At 47.1% G+C, this 13692-nt stretch overlaps 1 protein-coding gene across 1 annotated transcript; it reads right to left on the bottom strand.

Annotated features, from left to right (window-relative positions):
- Window positions 1-7900: 7900 nt before the first annotated feature.
- Window positions 7901-12573, bottom strand: ZNF232 (zinc finger protein 232). The gene is made up of 4 exons (XM_082860930.1): window positions 12529-12573; window positions 10799-11276; window positions 10399-10525; window positions 7901-8740 (listed from the first exon to the last, which is right to left on the bottom strand). Exons 2-4 carry the CDS (start codon window positions 11216-11218, stop codon window positions 7980-7982), a joined length of 1308 nt encoding a protein of 435 aa, XP_082717056.1. The 5' UTR covers window positions 11219-11276; window positions 12529-12573; the 3' UTR covers window positions 7901-7979.
- Window positions 12574-13692: the final 1119 nt, after the last annotated feature.

Raw genomic sequence — 13692 nt, 5'->3', positions numbered from 1 at the left:
TATCTAGAAAAATGTGCATGCAAATTCAGGGAACTCATGGACCATCTGAAACTCATCTTTGGACCTCTGTAGTCCTTTACACGGTCCTGAAATCAAACTTTTACCTATAAAACAAATTACCAAGTAACCCGCAATAACCTCTACCTCATCACATCCCTCAGCTTTGGGGATGAAGCTGTGCCAAGACCATCCGCCTGGGTGAACCCCTGAAAGTGAACGGGAGTTGGAGCCTCAGTAAAATCCAGTGGGAAGCGGGACGTGGTGATTCTGGTGATAACCTGAGGCGAGGAGCCTCAATAACGGGGCCCCTGCACATTCATCAACCACCTGCTGAGCCCCTACGACGCATTGGGACCTGTGCAACGCGCGGGGGGCTAAGCGCTAAGAGGCTGGTGGGGACTTCAGCTATGCAGTAGAGGTCAGCGCTGCGGAGTGGGGAGTAGGCGAGAAGGCTTCGATTCTCCCACGGAGCAGGAAGCCCGCCTCCTCCCTGAGAGCTGGGGAGCGGCGGCCGACGAGGCAGGCGCGGCCCCCTCCTCGAGCCCGAGGACGCGAGCTCACCCCTCTGCACCCACTGGCCGTCCCTGCCACGTCCTTGTCTCCAGCCCGGGCCTCGCACTGGGGCTCGGCCGCGACTCGCATCTCTCCTGCGGTGCCGCTGACGAGAATGCTGATGTTTATTTGTACTACGCTTTGCAGACAGTGTTTTCATCGGTGGACCCAACTTTGCCGGCACCGACACCGACGAACCTCTAAGTCATCGAAAGCGCTCGGCCAGCACTGCCTCCGGGACCAAGAGGTACTGATAAGAGCCTCATCGAGCCCTGAGGCTGGGGCCGCTCTCGGAAGCCTGGGGACCCTTGTCCGTGCGCCACCTGGCGGGCCGGGGCGGCGTGCGGCGTGATTGGTAGAGGCCCGGGGTGCCTTTTTGCTGGTGACCGGTGGGGGCCGGAGGCTGAGGTGCGAGGGCCCCGAGAGTGGGCTACTGCGCGCTGCTGACCCCGAAGTCAAGTACTGGGGCGCCCGCCGGACGGGACCTGGGCTGGCGTCTCTCAGGCCGCCGTGATTTGTCGTTTGTGAGGACGTTTCACATCCCAGGGTAGGATCTATTCCGCCGTTCCCTGATGTTCATGGAGTCCTTGCCGCGGCCCAGGTTCTTTCGAACTTCCAACCAGGCCTATTAAGATACTTATCTAATAACTAATTATTAAAATTTAATTTAGTGGCAGTGGGAAAGGACATACTCAAGGTACAGAAGGCAGGTTTGGCTTCAGAAAGAAGGAAGAAAGCACTGTCCTCTGAGGCTGCTGGAGGAACTGAGACGACAGATGTGGAGGGAATGAGCGCAGGGTGGCCAGCAGAGTTGATTATTTGAGGCCTTTTGCTAAGAAGGGTGATTATGCATTGGAGTGGGCAGATTACCCAAAACATCATCTAGAAAGGAGAAAAATGCTTCTGTGCCCCTGATCTGCTGGTTATGTCGGCATTCTCTGAGCTGGGTTGTGGTGGGGACAGGGCGGAACTTTAGTTACAGGAGGACTATAATCCACACTCCACTCCATTGACTCCCAAGTGGGAGGAATCCCAGGAGTGCAGGGAATGTGGGAGAGACCCGAGAGGTCTTCATGCGGTCGGGTGGAGCTGAGATTCTCTGCATCAGAGAGTTCACACTGGTGAGCAACCCTGCTAATGTAATGAATTCCACCTTCAGACAGAATTCCCACCTTGGAGTTCATCAGAAAACTTGTACTGGAGAGGCCCTTGGAATACCAATGCGGAAAAGCCTCTGGTCAGAACTCTCACCAGTTTCAGCATCAGAGCATCCACAGTGCACAGCGATCTGGGGATTTACTCACTGTAGGACACTTTCATTCCGACCTGAAACTTTGCTCTGATCTTTCCTCTTCTTCCAGTCACTAGACTGGAAATGCCCTTTGTGCCAGCTAATTTTGTCCTGCTCCTTGAGGACAGGGCTACCTTGTTGTAGAAGAGCGTATCGCATTCAGCCCAGGGTTGCCACTCAAAAATTAACCAATGAATGACTTAAATAAATAAGAGGCCATAATGATGAATTGGACATTTCAAATTTAATTAACTGAATGTAGAATCATAATGCCTTTGCTGTCCTTTATTTTTCTATGCAGATCCTTTATCCCCTAAAATGATGGCCATGGCATTAAAGGTCTATATCACCCATCTAATATAAATTATATCTCTTTATGTGATATGGGGACACGTAAAATGTTAAACATCGAACCAAAACCTTTCTTTAGCTGAGGGAATTGATCCACTATACGATTTACTCAAATACAAGATAGCCACAGATTGCTTTAAACACACCTCTTTTCCTTGCAACTTTCAGCACTGAAACAAAACAAAACCCAAATCAGATACTTCACCTGTACCATCCTCAAAATCTTTCTTTCATAAGAGGCTTTGTTTACTTCTTGATCTCGTTTCTGTTTTTATACATTATTTCCATCTTCTTGGATATATTATATTTTTTTCTTCATGTGAGCTATATCTTAAATGTATTTGCTGGGATTCAGTATTCTTATTTTTGCAGCTGCTTCAGCATCATCACAGGCTTATGTTTTCTTCATATGTAGTAGTATGCTCAGGATAATCTTAAAAATTAGTTGTTCTTGTGTGTTTTGTTTTGTTTTGTTTTTTTGGCTGAGCCACACAGCTTGTGGGATCTTAGTTCCCTGAGCAGGGGTTGAACCTGGGCCCTCAGCAGTGAAAGCGTGGAGTCCTAACCACTGGATGGCCAGGGAATTCCTTGAAAATTAGTTTTTAAATGACTTGTTATTGAAAGGATTAGAATCTATTGCAGGACAAACCATATGTTGGGAGCCTCACTATCTACAGCAGAACCCTGCCAGGCTGGATGTTCTGTCCGTTGAATACAGGCAACGCCTCTTTAACTCCTTTCTTTCTTTCTTCCTTTCTCCCTTCCTCCTTCCTCCTTTCTTCTTTCCTTCCTTCCTTCCTTTCTCTTTCTTTCCTTCTTTCTTTCTTCCTTCCTTCCTTCCTCTCTCTCTCTTTCTTTCTTTCCTTCCTTCATTCCTTTCTACAGAAATTTATTTTCTCACTGTTCTGGAGGCTACAAATCCCAGATTGAGATGCCAGCCAATTTGGTTCCTACTGAGAGCTCTCTTCCTGGCTGTGGGTGACCACGTTCTCACTATGTCCTCACATGGTGGAGGGAGAGGGAGGGAAAGAGGAAAGAAGGAAGAGAGGGAGAGCGGGAGAGCTTCTTTTTCTCTTAAAATGTTTTCTCAGGTACCTTGGGGAAAAGTGTCCCTTTTTTCTCTCTATGCCACGTGGACCCGTTCATTAGCTAGAAATAAATTCCAATTAAGCAAAGAAACAGCAGTAATGCAGGAAATGCAAGTGAATCAAGGAAAAAGTAGCCATTTGTTTTTAAGGCAAACAACCAAATAACCAGTGCCACCAGCCTGTAAAGACCCCAAACACACCCAGAAATCCCTTCAGAATTCATCGTGGATTGTCTAATCTTGGTTATTCCCTGAATTTCAATTTCCTCATCCATAAAGTGGGGAAAATACCCACGCTTCAGGTTTGTGGGAGTATAGTACAAAATGGTATATCTGACAGTCCACTGCTTTGTGCATAGTAGGAGCCCAATAAATGCAGTTTCTTTTTCTCTTTTACCCACTTTCTTTCTCCTTTGATTTACCCCAAGTTAAAGATGCTTTCCCACAAGCGTTAGAATTCAAAGAGAATAAAAATTGCATCTTAACCACTGCATTGTACTTATTTTTATTTCCTGTTTTTTTTTCTTTCTGTGTTTTATCTTAAATGTACATTATTTCATCTACCTTAAGCACACTAAGTAGCCCTTGTGAGTTGACATGGGAATCTAATTACCATTATAACACTGTTTCTTTGTCAGGGCCAATGTATTATGTTTGCAGGTCTATCACAGAAGATTTCTTCCTTTACAAGTGGGAATTCCATTGTGAAGTGCTTATAGGAAAAGTCAAAACTTCTTTCTACTGCTTATAAGTTTTAGTTCTTGTTTCTAAAATGAAATTCCATATCTCAGCCAATTCTGCTGCCTATGTATTTATTACTGGCTTTAAGCAATTCGATTTTGATAGTACCTTGGTGTATCTGTCTTCACGTTTCTTCTGCTTTGTGTTTGTTGAACTTCTTGGATCTGTAGATTTATAGTTTACAGCAAATTTGGAAAGTTGTTAGCTGTTACTTCTTCAAATGTTTTTCTGCTTTCCTCTTTCTTCCCCTTGGGACTCTAATTACACATGTATTAGGTTGATTAAAGTTGTCTCACAACTTACTGATTGATGCTTTGTTCATCTATTTTTTTTAAAATGTATTTTTTAATCTCTGTATTTCATTTTGGATAGTTTTTATCCAGTACATTTTTCATCTCAGACATATCTTTCATCTCTAGAATTCAGTTTGGGTCTTGTTAATATCTCTTCTCTGTCTTTCTCCGTGCTCATGTTTTCCTTCACCTTTTTGAACATACGGAGTATAATAGCTGCATTCAGTGTCCTTGTCTAATAATTATCATCTGTGTCATTGCTGGATCTGTTTCTATCGATTTTTTCTCCTCATTATGGATCATGTTTTCCTTTTTCTTGCATGCCTTTAATTTTTGATTGGGTGCCAGGCATTGTAAATTGTATGTTGTTGGGTACTTTTCTTTTTTTTTATTTAATTCCTTTAAATATTTTTGACCTGGGAAGCCCTAAGCTAACATTTTTTAATGTTACCTGTTCCGGTCACTGGGCTAGGTGTTATTGAATTTAATCCCCATCACAACCTATGGTACTAGGTATGGATGGGTACGATTATTTCCCCCATTTTACAGAAGAGAAAGCTGAGACTAGGAGAGTGATTTACCCAAGGCTGAGTTATGTGTCCCACAGAATTCATGTTGAAGTCCTAATCCCCAGTACCTCAGAATGTGTCTGCATTTGGAGATAGGGTCTATAAAGAGGTAGTGAGGGCTTCCTTGGTGGCGCAGTGGTTGAGAGTCCATCTGCTGATGCAGGGGACACGGGTTCGTGCCCCGGTCCGGGAAGATCCCACATGCTGCGGAGCGGCTGGGCCCGTGAGCCATGGCCGCTGAGCCTGCGCATCCGGAGCCTGTGCTCCGCAACGGGAGAGGCCACAACAGTGAGAGGCCCGCGTACGTAAAAAAAAAAAAAAAAAAAAGAGGTAGTGAAGTTAAAATGAGGTTATTAGGGTGGGCCCTAACCCACGATGACTGGTGCTCTTATAAGAGGAATTTAGGCCACAGATATGCAGAGAGGGAAGACCATGTGAAGACACGGAGATGGTGGTCATCTGCAAGCCAAGGGGAGAAACCTCAGAAGAAACCAACCCTACCAACACTTTGATCTTGGACTTCTACCTTCCAGAATCTTAAGAAAATAAATTTCTGTTGTTTCAGCCACCCAGTCTATTGTACTTTGTTCGGGCAGCCCTCATGAACTCACAGGATCACCACAGCTAGTGAGTCCTGAGCTTTGGGGTCTGTACTGGCTGCCTGCCTGCAGAGCCCACCACTGCTGAACTGACCACTGCTGCTGAAAGGGTTCTGTCAACTACAGGCTGCCTATCAGCTTCCTGAGAGGGGGAACAATCTGTTTCTTCCTCTATCTCCTGCTGTGGACAAAAGACCACACTCGTTAGCAGGTACAAGTTCTTTTGTTTATTCAGCTGCACAGCTAGGGGAACTTTCTGCTATCAGTGAATTCCAAAATGCACATGTGAGCAGGGCACTCATACATAGAAACACGAACAGATTATGATTGGACCAGTATGGCACCTTTAAATCGCAGGAGCCCCTCTTGGATACGGAAGTAGTTCCTGTAATACAACCAAACTAAGTATACAGAACCTCTGCTGTTGGAATAGCTTCTTTTGCACTAACGAAGTCAGAAGAGATGGCCTCAGGTCAACATTTTGCCTACAAAATATTCTGGTTTCAGCTCTTCTCAGTGATGAATACAGGGTGCTGCAGTCAAAATGATGGCTATTTCTGGAGTGACCACCACCAAGACCAGAGCTCTAATCCATACCCTTGACATCTTGACCACATCATCTGCTTCCCAGATCCTGCTCTGCCCTTTCAGGGACCAGGACTCTCCTTCGCCAGTCAGTCCGCAGCACCAGGCTGCAGAAGTGGGGAGATGTTCCATGGGGTGGAGCACGCTCATGGTCTTCCCAAATTTGTTCTCTCCTTCTCCAGTTTTAATTGGGGAAATTGTCACCCTGCTAGAGGTGTTTTCCAGCCTCCCTGGTAGATAGATGTGGCTGTGTAGTTGAATCTTCACCAAAGGATTGGGTCCCCTTCTGCGACACCTGCTGAAAAGGAAATTGCCAGTCCTTGAGACCATTACTTCACTCTTACTGGGAAATGGAATGTGGATACGGTAAGGATCCAGCATCAACCATGCAGACAAACACATCCTAATCCAGGGGACAGAGGAGCAAGGTGGGTCCCTGACGTACCTGGTGAAATTAAACCGAGCTATCCCTTAGACCAGGGCTTGAAAAAATTTCCTGTAAGGGGCCAGAAGTAAATATTTTAGGCTTTGTGAGCCACAGTCTGTCACTTAACTCTTCTTTCCTGCTTTTTACACTTAAAAAAATGCAAAAACCATTCTTAGCTTGTGGGCTTTAAAAAACAGGCCGCAAGATGGATTTGGCCTGTGGGCTGTTTGCTGACCACCTGCTCATGTCTGGACATTTATGTGAGAGAGAAATAAAACTTGTATCTCAGAGTCAGGGAAGGCCTCTCTCAAGAGGTGACACTTAAGTGGAGATCTAGACAAAGTAAAATGTGACTTACGTAACTATTTGGGAGGAGAGCATGGAGTTAGGGAATGGAGAATGAGGACAGAGGTCCTGAGGTGGAAAGGAGTTTATAACACGGGCCAGTTAGCAAGTAATCACCTCCTCATTCCAAGTCTGCCGTCCCCTGCCGTACTCTATGAGACTGGAACTGGAACTGTCGACATCTCCCCTTTGCCAGCTGGCACAGTGTCAGGCTTTGCCAGTAAAGGGCACTGGAGGGACAAAGCGAAGAGGAAGGGGCTTGTCCTTCTGGTAGTTTTCCTTCTTGTCCTTACGGTGCAGCACCCGTCCTCTGGTGAGTTTGCGGGCACCTCGACCAGTGGCTTCCTGCTCTGACCTGCAGCGCCTTGATGAACTTCACCAGCCAGTGTTAATATTTAACAACTAGTTAAAAAAGAAAAGCCCTGATTTGTAGCATTCCTGATTTCCACGGCATGAATACTCTCACCATGACCAATTTCAGTGCAGGCTGGCGAAAAGAAGTGCAGAACTGGCTGTTGCAAGCCTGTACAGACCAGCTCGCACGTACCCCTGGGGCAGCCACACCTGTCCAGTCAGGCCTGAATTTCACCTGTCCAGTCTTGGGCTGGGGGTGCGGGGGAGGGTTGGCTCTCCTAGGTCTGCTTCTTCCTCTGATGCTCTCCCTCAGTCCTAGAGGTAGTAGCTGTTCCCCATGCTGCTATTCCTATATTAAGATCTCGTTACCTCCTTTAACAGATAATCCCCCTTTACTAGCTAGCACTTCTTTGTATTAAACGTTTCCTGCTCAGAGAACAAGTGTGGTTTCTGTCTCATGCCTGGACACTTGTAGATGTGACCCTGTCCCAAGAGGCAGCTCAGTATGGGGCCGAGGAAGGGCCAGGACCAAAGGCCCATTCACAATAATACTAATACAGGATGGCCACAGCTGCTCTGTGCCAGGCCCAGAACCCTAATGAAGTCGGCATCTTGGCTGTTACTTGCAGCCAAAGGCATGCTAGTTGATACAGTCATCTCAAACAGAGGGCATGAGGCGATGAGCTGAAGGTGGGACTAGGTAAACATTTTTTCCTAAATCAAGAAAGACACAGGAAAAATTTGAAGGTGCTTATAACTTTTATGGAATATAGTCCTAAAACTGATCAGACAAAAGTACAATTCTGTCTGGAAACTTTCTCACCCACAGTCCATTGGGAAGGCTCTTTTCTGGCATGAACTCTCTGATGTCTGATAAGCTCAGAACTCCACCTGTAGGCCTTCCCACATTCTTTACATAGGAAAGGTTTCTCTCCACTGTGGATTCTCAGATGCTGACTTAGATATGAGCTTTGACTGAAGGCCTTCCCACACTCATTACACTCGTAGGGCTTCTCCCCTGAATGAACCCTCTGATGTTGAACAAGGTGAGCACTCCACCTGAAGGACTTCCCACACACATGACATTCGTAGGGTTTCTCTCCTGTATGAATTCTCTGATGCTGAATGAGGTTTGAGCTCTGGTTGAAAGTTTTCCCACAGTCACTGCACTTATAGGGTTTCTCTCCAGAATGGATTCTCTGGTGGATTATAAGGTGTGAGTTATAAATGAAGGCTTTACCACATTCACTGCATTCATGGTCTTTCTTCCCTGTGGGAGTTGTCTTAAGGGTGACGACCATCTGCCTGAAGCTTTTCCCCTGAGCGGGGGACTGCTTCAGCCTTTCCCCTTTGAGATTTCTCTGCTGCTGCTCTAAAGGGGCCTCAACTTCAGAGGCAGCTTCAAATGTAGAGGTGCTGGTGGTGAGTTTTTCTCTGAGCACCTGTGATTCCACGTCAGTAATGGGTGGTTCTGGCAACGACCCTTTGTCCTTGGGCTCTGCATCATCTTCTGCAACAACTGATGGAAAATGTAAATATACCTGTTCTGGATGTATAGAGAAATGACACTTGGATTAGGATTTCTGGCATGAAAATAAAAGCTTAAAAAATATTCAATATACACACACGACAAAATTCAGAAGGAAAGTCATTTAAATATGAACACTGGTCATCTATTGGTGATGGGATTGTGTAGGGGAGAAGGTTTCTCCTTTTTTCTCCCCCCTCCCCCTTATCTGTTTTTTCTAAATTTTCCTTAATGGAACACTGCAAAAATGTTATTTGAAAAATAAATTTCAAGGCAGGACCTTCTTTTTTAGGATTTACTCTTTAAAAATATGAGCAAAAATAATATTTTCAAGAAACTGGGGAGTGATGTTGTGTGGGAAGGGAAAAATGAGAATCACAGGTTGAGGGAAAAGGGACGTTCCTAAACGCGCAAAGACCCTGCTCCTCCTGACTCCGTGACCTTCACCTCTTCCCCGTCATTCCCTGCCCCACAAATCTCTAGCCACAGAAAAGGATCCCCAAGCAGCTGGCTCCTTTACTGAAGGGACGACTGCCTTCTTGGTGCTTTCTGCCTTTCCCTTTGACCTGCTCCTTAAAAAACGAAGAGAAGAGTGCTTTGCGTTTTGGTTTTTAAAACATCTCTAACGCTTTTTGTCTTTTAATTGTAATGCTTTCTGTAGTCTAAAGAGGACAAAAAGCAATTGCTATAAGGTAATGCAAGACTTTAAAAATACATTTTTTTTCAGGTTAAATGCTTGTGGTTAAAGAAATCTGAAACATGCTTGCTGAAAAAAAAAAAGTCAAACAGTAGTTAGCTTTGAAGAGAGACTTACAAAACAGAAGTAAAGGAGACAAGGAGAACTCTGCAAGAAAGGCAAGGAAGTGCTGGGAAATAAAAACATACTTATGGAGCAGACACTAAGATTAATCTCCATTTCTAGTTTTTCCCATTTTGTTGCCAACAAGAATTTGAATTTTCATAGGCTTTTGTCTGATGGTGGTGGGGTTGTGGTGTAAAATGAAGTATTTAAATAGAGTCTTGATTAGCAAAATATTCATGTCACGTTCCCGATGGTTCATGAGGTTATACAGCACTCAGCAAGGCCAGTGTGTGGTCCTGAGGCTCTCCCTCTAGAGTTTGCCGTAGGAAGGAGGAGAGGATGTTTGTGGGGATGAAGGCAGGCCGGAAAGGAAGTTTTTGTGGTGAATCTGAAGGGCAGAAGTGTAGATGGAAGAGAGTATCAAATAGGGCTTTTAGGTGGGGGGTAGGTGGTAGATAAAGGTGATGACAGGCTGTGTCTCACGCGGAGTGTGTTATGGCTTAAAAAGTATGTTTTGGGAGTCATGAGAAAGTTGAAAAAGATTTCCAGGCTGGCCTGCAGCCCAGGGCAGTGGAGATGATGAGGCAGGAAGTGAATGAAGTATTTTCTGGTCCTGTTTTAGGGCCCTCTAAAGCCCGGAGATGCTGGTGAGGCTTTACAGCCAGGTTATGATTGAAATTTAATCCTTACAGCTACTACATGAGGTAGGTTATCGTTATTCCTAATTTTGTGAGTGATGAAACAGGCTACGTCTCTCACCTAAGAGGTAAGAATAGCAAGGGCAAGATGAGGATGGCCAACTCTTGACCACCTACTCTGTGCCCTTTATACCCTCTCCTCCTCCTCTCCCTCCCCACAGAATCCTGCTCCTCACCACGCTCTGGGAAAGGCTGGGTCTCCTTGGGCTGGAGCTGGATGCTTGGTTTCTCCTGGGCTGCTCCCACAGGCTCCTTCTCCTCCCACGGCTCTTCCTGTGCAGGTCCGTGTACCGGGCCTGGGACCTGGAGGTGATCAGGCACCACTCGGTTTCTGTGGAGCCAAAGCTTCCAAGGAGACTTTGGAGAGCCTCCTCAGAGTCAGCACAGGGGCAGGAAGAGGAGCTAGAGTCTTATTCAGGACTTGAGGGCAGAAAAAACACACAGAAACACACACTCACTGCTCTGCCTGGCCCAAAAGAGTTTTGAACTTGGCAACTCCCCCTACTGCTGCCCCTCTGTCCAGCCTGAAGGTCATTGATCTGGCTCCCACAACAGATCGTATGTTCCCCTTCCCACCTGCAGTCCTGGTTCATCAAGTCCTTTCTCTAAGTCCTCCAGCACAGTCACAGCCTCCTCTCCACTCTCAGGGTGATGTCCCCGCACCCAGGACTGGAGCTTCTCCGGTAGGATGGTCAGGAATTGTTCCAGCACCAGCAACTCCAGGATCTGCTCCTTGGTGTGCGTCTCGGGCCTTAGCCACTCACAGCAGAGCACCCTTAGTCGGCTCAGGGCCTCCCGGGGACCAGGAGTCTCCTGGTAGCAGAGCTGCCTGAAGCGTTGGCGGAAGATCTCCTGACTGGGAGAGCGGTTCCCATGTAGCCTGGTCTCACACTCCCAAGACTGTTCCTCTTCCTTTGGCTCCATCATCATAATCTTCTCTTGACCCTGTGTATCCTGAAGGGCCAGAGTTTCAGCTGCTGTTAGTGATCCAGCCATCCTAGCCTGGACTGGCTCTGTAGAAGGCCCATACTAGCAGGAGTCTTTCAGGGGCACCCTGTAACAAGTAGAAATCATTCTTTTTTTTTTTTTTTTGCTGTACGTGGGCCTCTCACTGTTGTGGCCTCTCCCGTTGCGGAGCACAGGCGCCGGACGCGCAGGCTCAGCGGCCATGGCTCACGGGCCCAGCCGCTCCGCGGCATGTGGGATCTTCCCGGATCAGGGCACGAACCGGCGTCCCCTGCATCGACAGGCGGACTCTCAACCACTGCGCCACCAGGGAAGCCCCATTCTTTTTTTTTTTTTTAATTCATTAACACACACTCAGAATCTACCAAGAGCCAAACCCTGTACTATACCCTTTAATACTTTTTTCTCCATTCCTCTCCAGATTCTTATTCCAGTAAGAGTCATTGCCTTTGAGATACTTACAATCTGGTAGACAGATATGTAAAAAGTTTGCTACACTAGATAATACAACTAGATAAATGCTATAGCAGGAGAAAACAGCAGGAAAAAAAAAAAGTGTTCCGGGATCCCACTGGAAGAAACAAGTCTTAAGCAAAACCCAAGTTTCCAGAGCTCAGAGCTGACAAACGTTTCAGTGCAAGGTGACTGACTCTCAGAGGTATTGAAGAGGCAGCCTCCTCCCAGATGGCCTCTCCACTCTTTCTCAAGTTTCTGTAGTGGCCACAACAAAAGAAAAATTTAAAATTCCTATGAGGCAATCTTATTCAAACGCCCAGGATCTGTAGTAGGGTCCTGAGATGCGGCTGCTATGGGCAAGACGTGGTCTCGGGTAAGGTGTCCAGCGTCAGGAAAATCTAAAGGGAAGGAGGTGGGACGCACCCAGAGGCCATTAAAGGCACACAAACAGGGGCGCTGGCCGAGGAGAAAGGAAGCACGGAAGACGAGCGCAGAAGGCTGTTTCTCGGGGTGATGTTCCGGCGGCGCCGGCCCGCAGCTGAACTGCGCACGGCACTGGGCAGGGGACCGCCCGATCGCCTGGGGAGGGGGCTGTCCTCCATACAAGTTACAATTCCCCACCCTTCACTTTAACCCCTGGGATCTCCAGAGAAGAGAAGAGGCGCACCGGGCCAGCCACCGCCCTCCACAACACGTGACGTAATCCGTGCAACCGGGCGCGGGAACCGTGGGGACCCAGACACCGTTCCGCGCGGTCTGGCCTCGGCTCCTCACAGGGTTGCCTGCGGGGTGTGCTCACTGCAGAAACCGCCGCTGCCTTCCGGGACTGGCCATAGCAGCGCGGGCCAAAGAGCGACACCCGGGGCGCCGCCGCTAAGACTCACCTCGCAGGTCCCCGAGCTCCCATCTGACCACTTCTGCGTAGCGCGCTTCCAGCCCACCCGCGGGGGCAGGTGTGCGCCTGCGCACCCGCGGCCGCGACCTCTCCGGTCGCGGAGGGCTCTGGGAATCGCAGTCGTTGGACAGGGGAGCGGGGCCGGCGTGAGCGGGCCTTTTGGCTTAATGGCTGGAGGGCCTCGCTTTTCTGTTCAGTTGTAGGCCCAGGGTCCGTCCAAGCCGATTTAAACGGCAGGGAAATTCCAGCCTGTGCGTGGCCTCTTTGCAGCGTTTCCTCCTCTATGTTCTGTTTTCTCGTTACATCTTCCCAGACCTGATTAAAGGGTCACAGCCGAGGAGGAAGTTACCCCCAGGGAGAAAATATTCCCAACCACCGGCCTATGCGTGTCCGTTAGTAAATAAAAAACAATTCCTGCGGAGGAGTAAAAAGAAATGTAAGGTTGCAGTTTACTGGGGTAGGGGAAAAAGGACTTGTTGATAGAGGAAATCACTGCCATCTTCTTTTCCAATAATGAGAGAAATATGCGTCTGATTATGAGTTCTAGGGGAGGTAACCATTATGAGAGTGGAAAAGTACAATAGAACGTCCAAATTAACAAGGGAAAAAATAGGATGCACTAGAACTTGAGCAAACTAGTAAAAATCAGAAAAAAAAGAATCCAACTGGATCAAAAGAGGAAATCAAAAGCGAAATTACAAACTCTTGAATTCTGCAGGGGGGATCAAGAAAGACTGAGATAAGAATTTGGACAATTCATTAGCCGTTTAGGGACAGGCAATAAACAGAACACTTCGTGGTAAAATCTATAGGACCTAGCAACAGCCATGCTTGAAAATGTATAACCTTAACTACCTCACTTGTTAATGAAAATAGATATAAAACAATTTAAGTCACCTTAAGAAACTTTTTTTTTTAAGCTGAATTTTCTTTTTTTTAAAATTAATTAATTTATTTTTGACTGTGTTGGGTCTTTGTTGCTGCTCCCGGGCTTTTTCTAGTTGCAGCGAGCGGGGGCTACTCTTCGTTGCAGTGCATGGGCTTCTTATTGCGGTGGCTTCTCTTGTTGCAGAGAACGGGCTCTAGGTGCGCGGGCTTCAGTAGTTGTGTCTCGCGGGCTCTAGAGTGCAGGCTCAGTAGTTGTGGTGCACGG

This window comes from Leucopleurus acutus (genome assembly GCF_964270905.1).
Source record: "Leucopleurus acutus genome assembly, chromosome: 19".
Classification (NCBI taxonomy): Eukaryota; Metazoa; Chordata; class Mammalia; order Artiodactyla; family Delphinidae; genus Leucopleurus; species Leucopleurus acutus.
The sequence above is the reverse complement of the archived record's forward strand: the minus strand, read 5'-3'. Positions and strand labels throughout refer to the sequence as shown.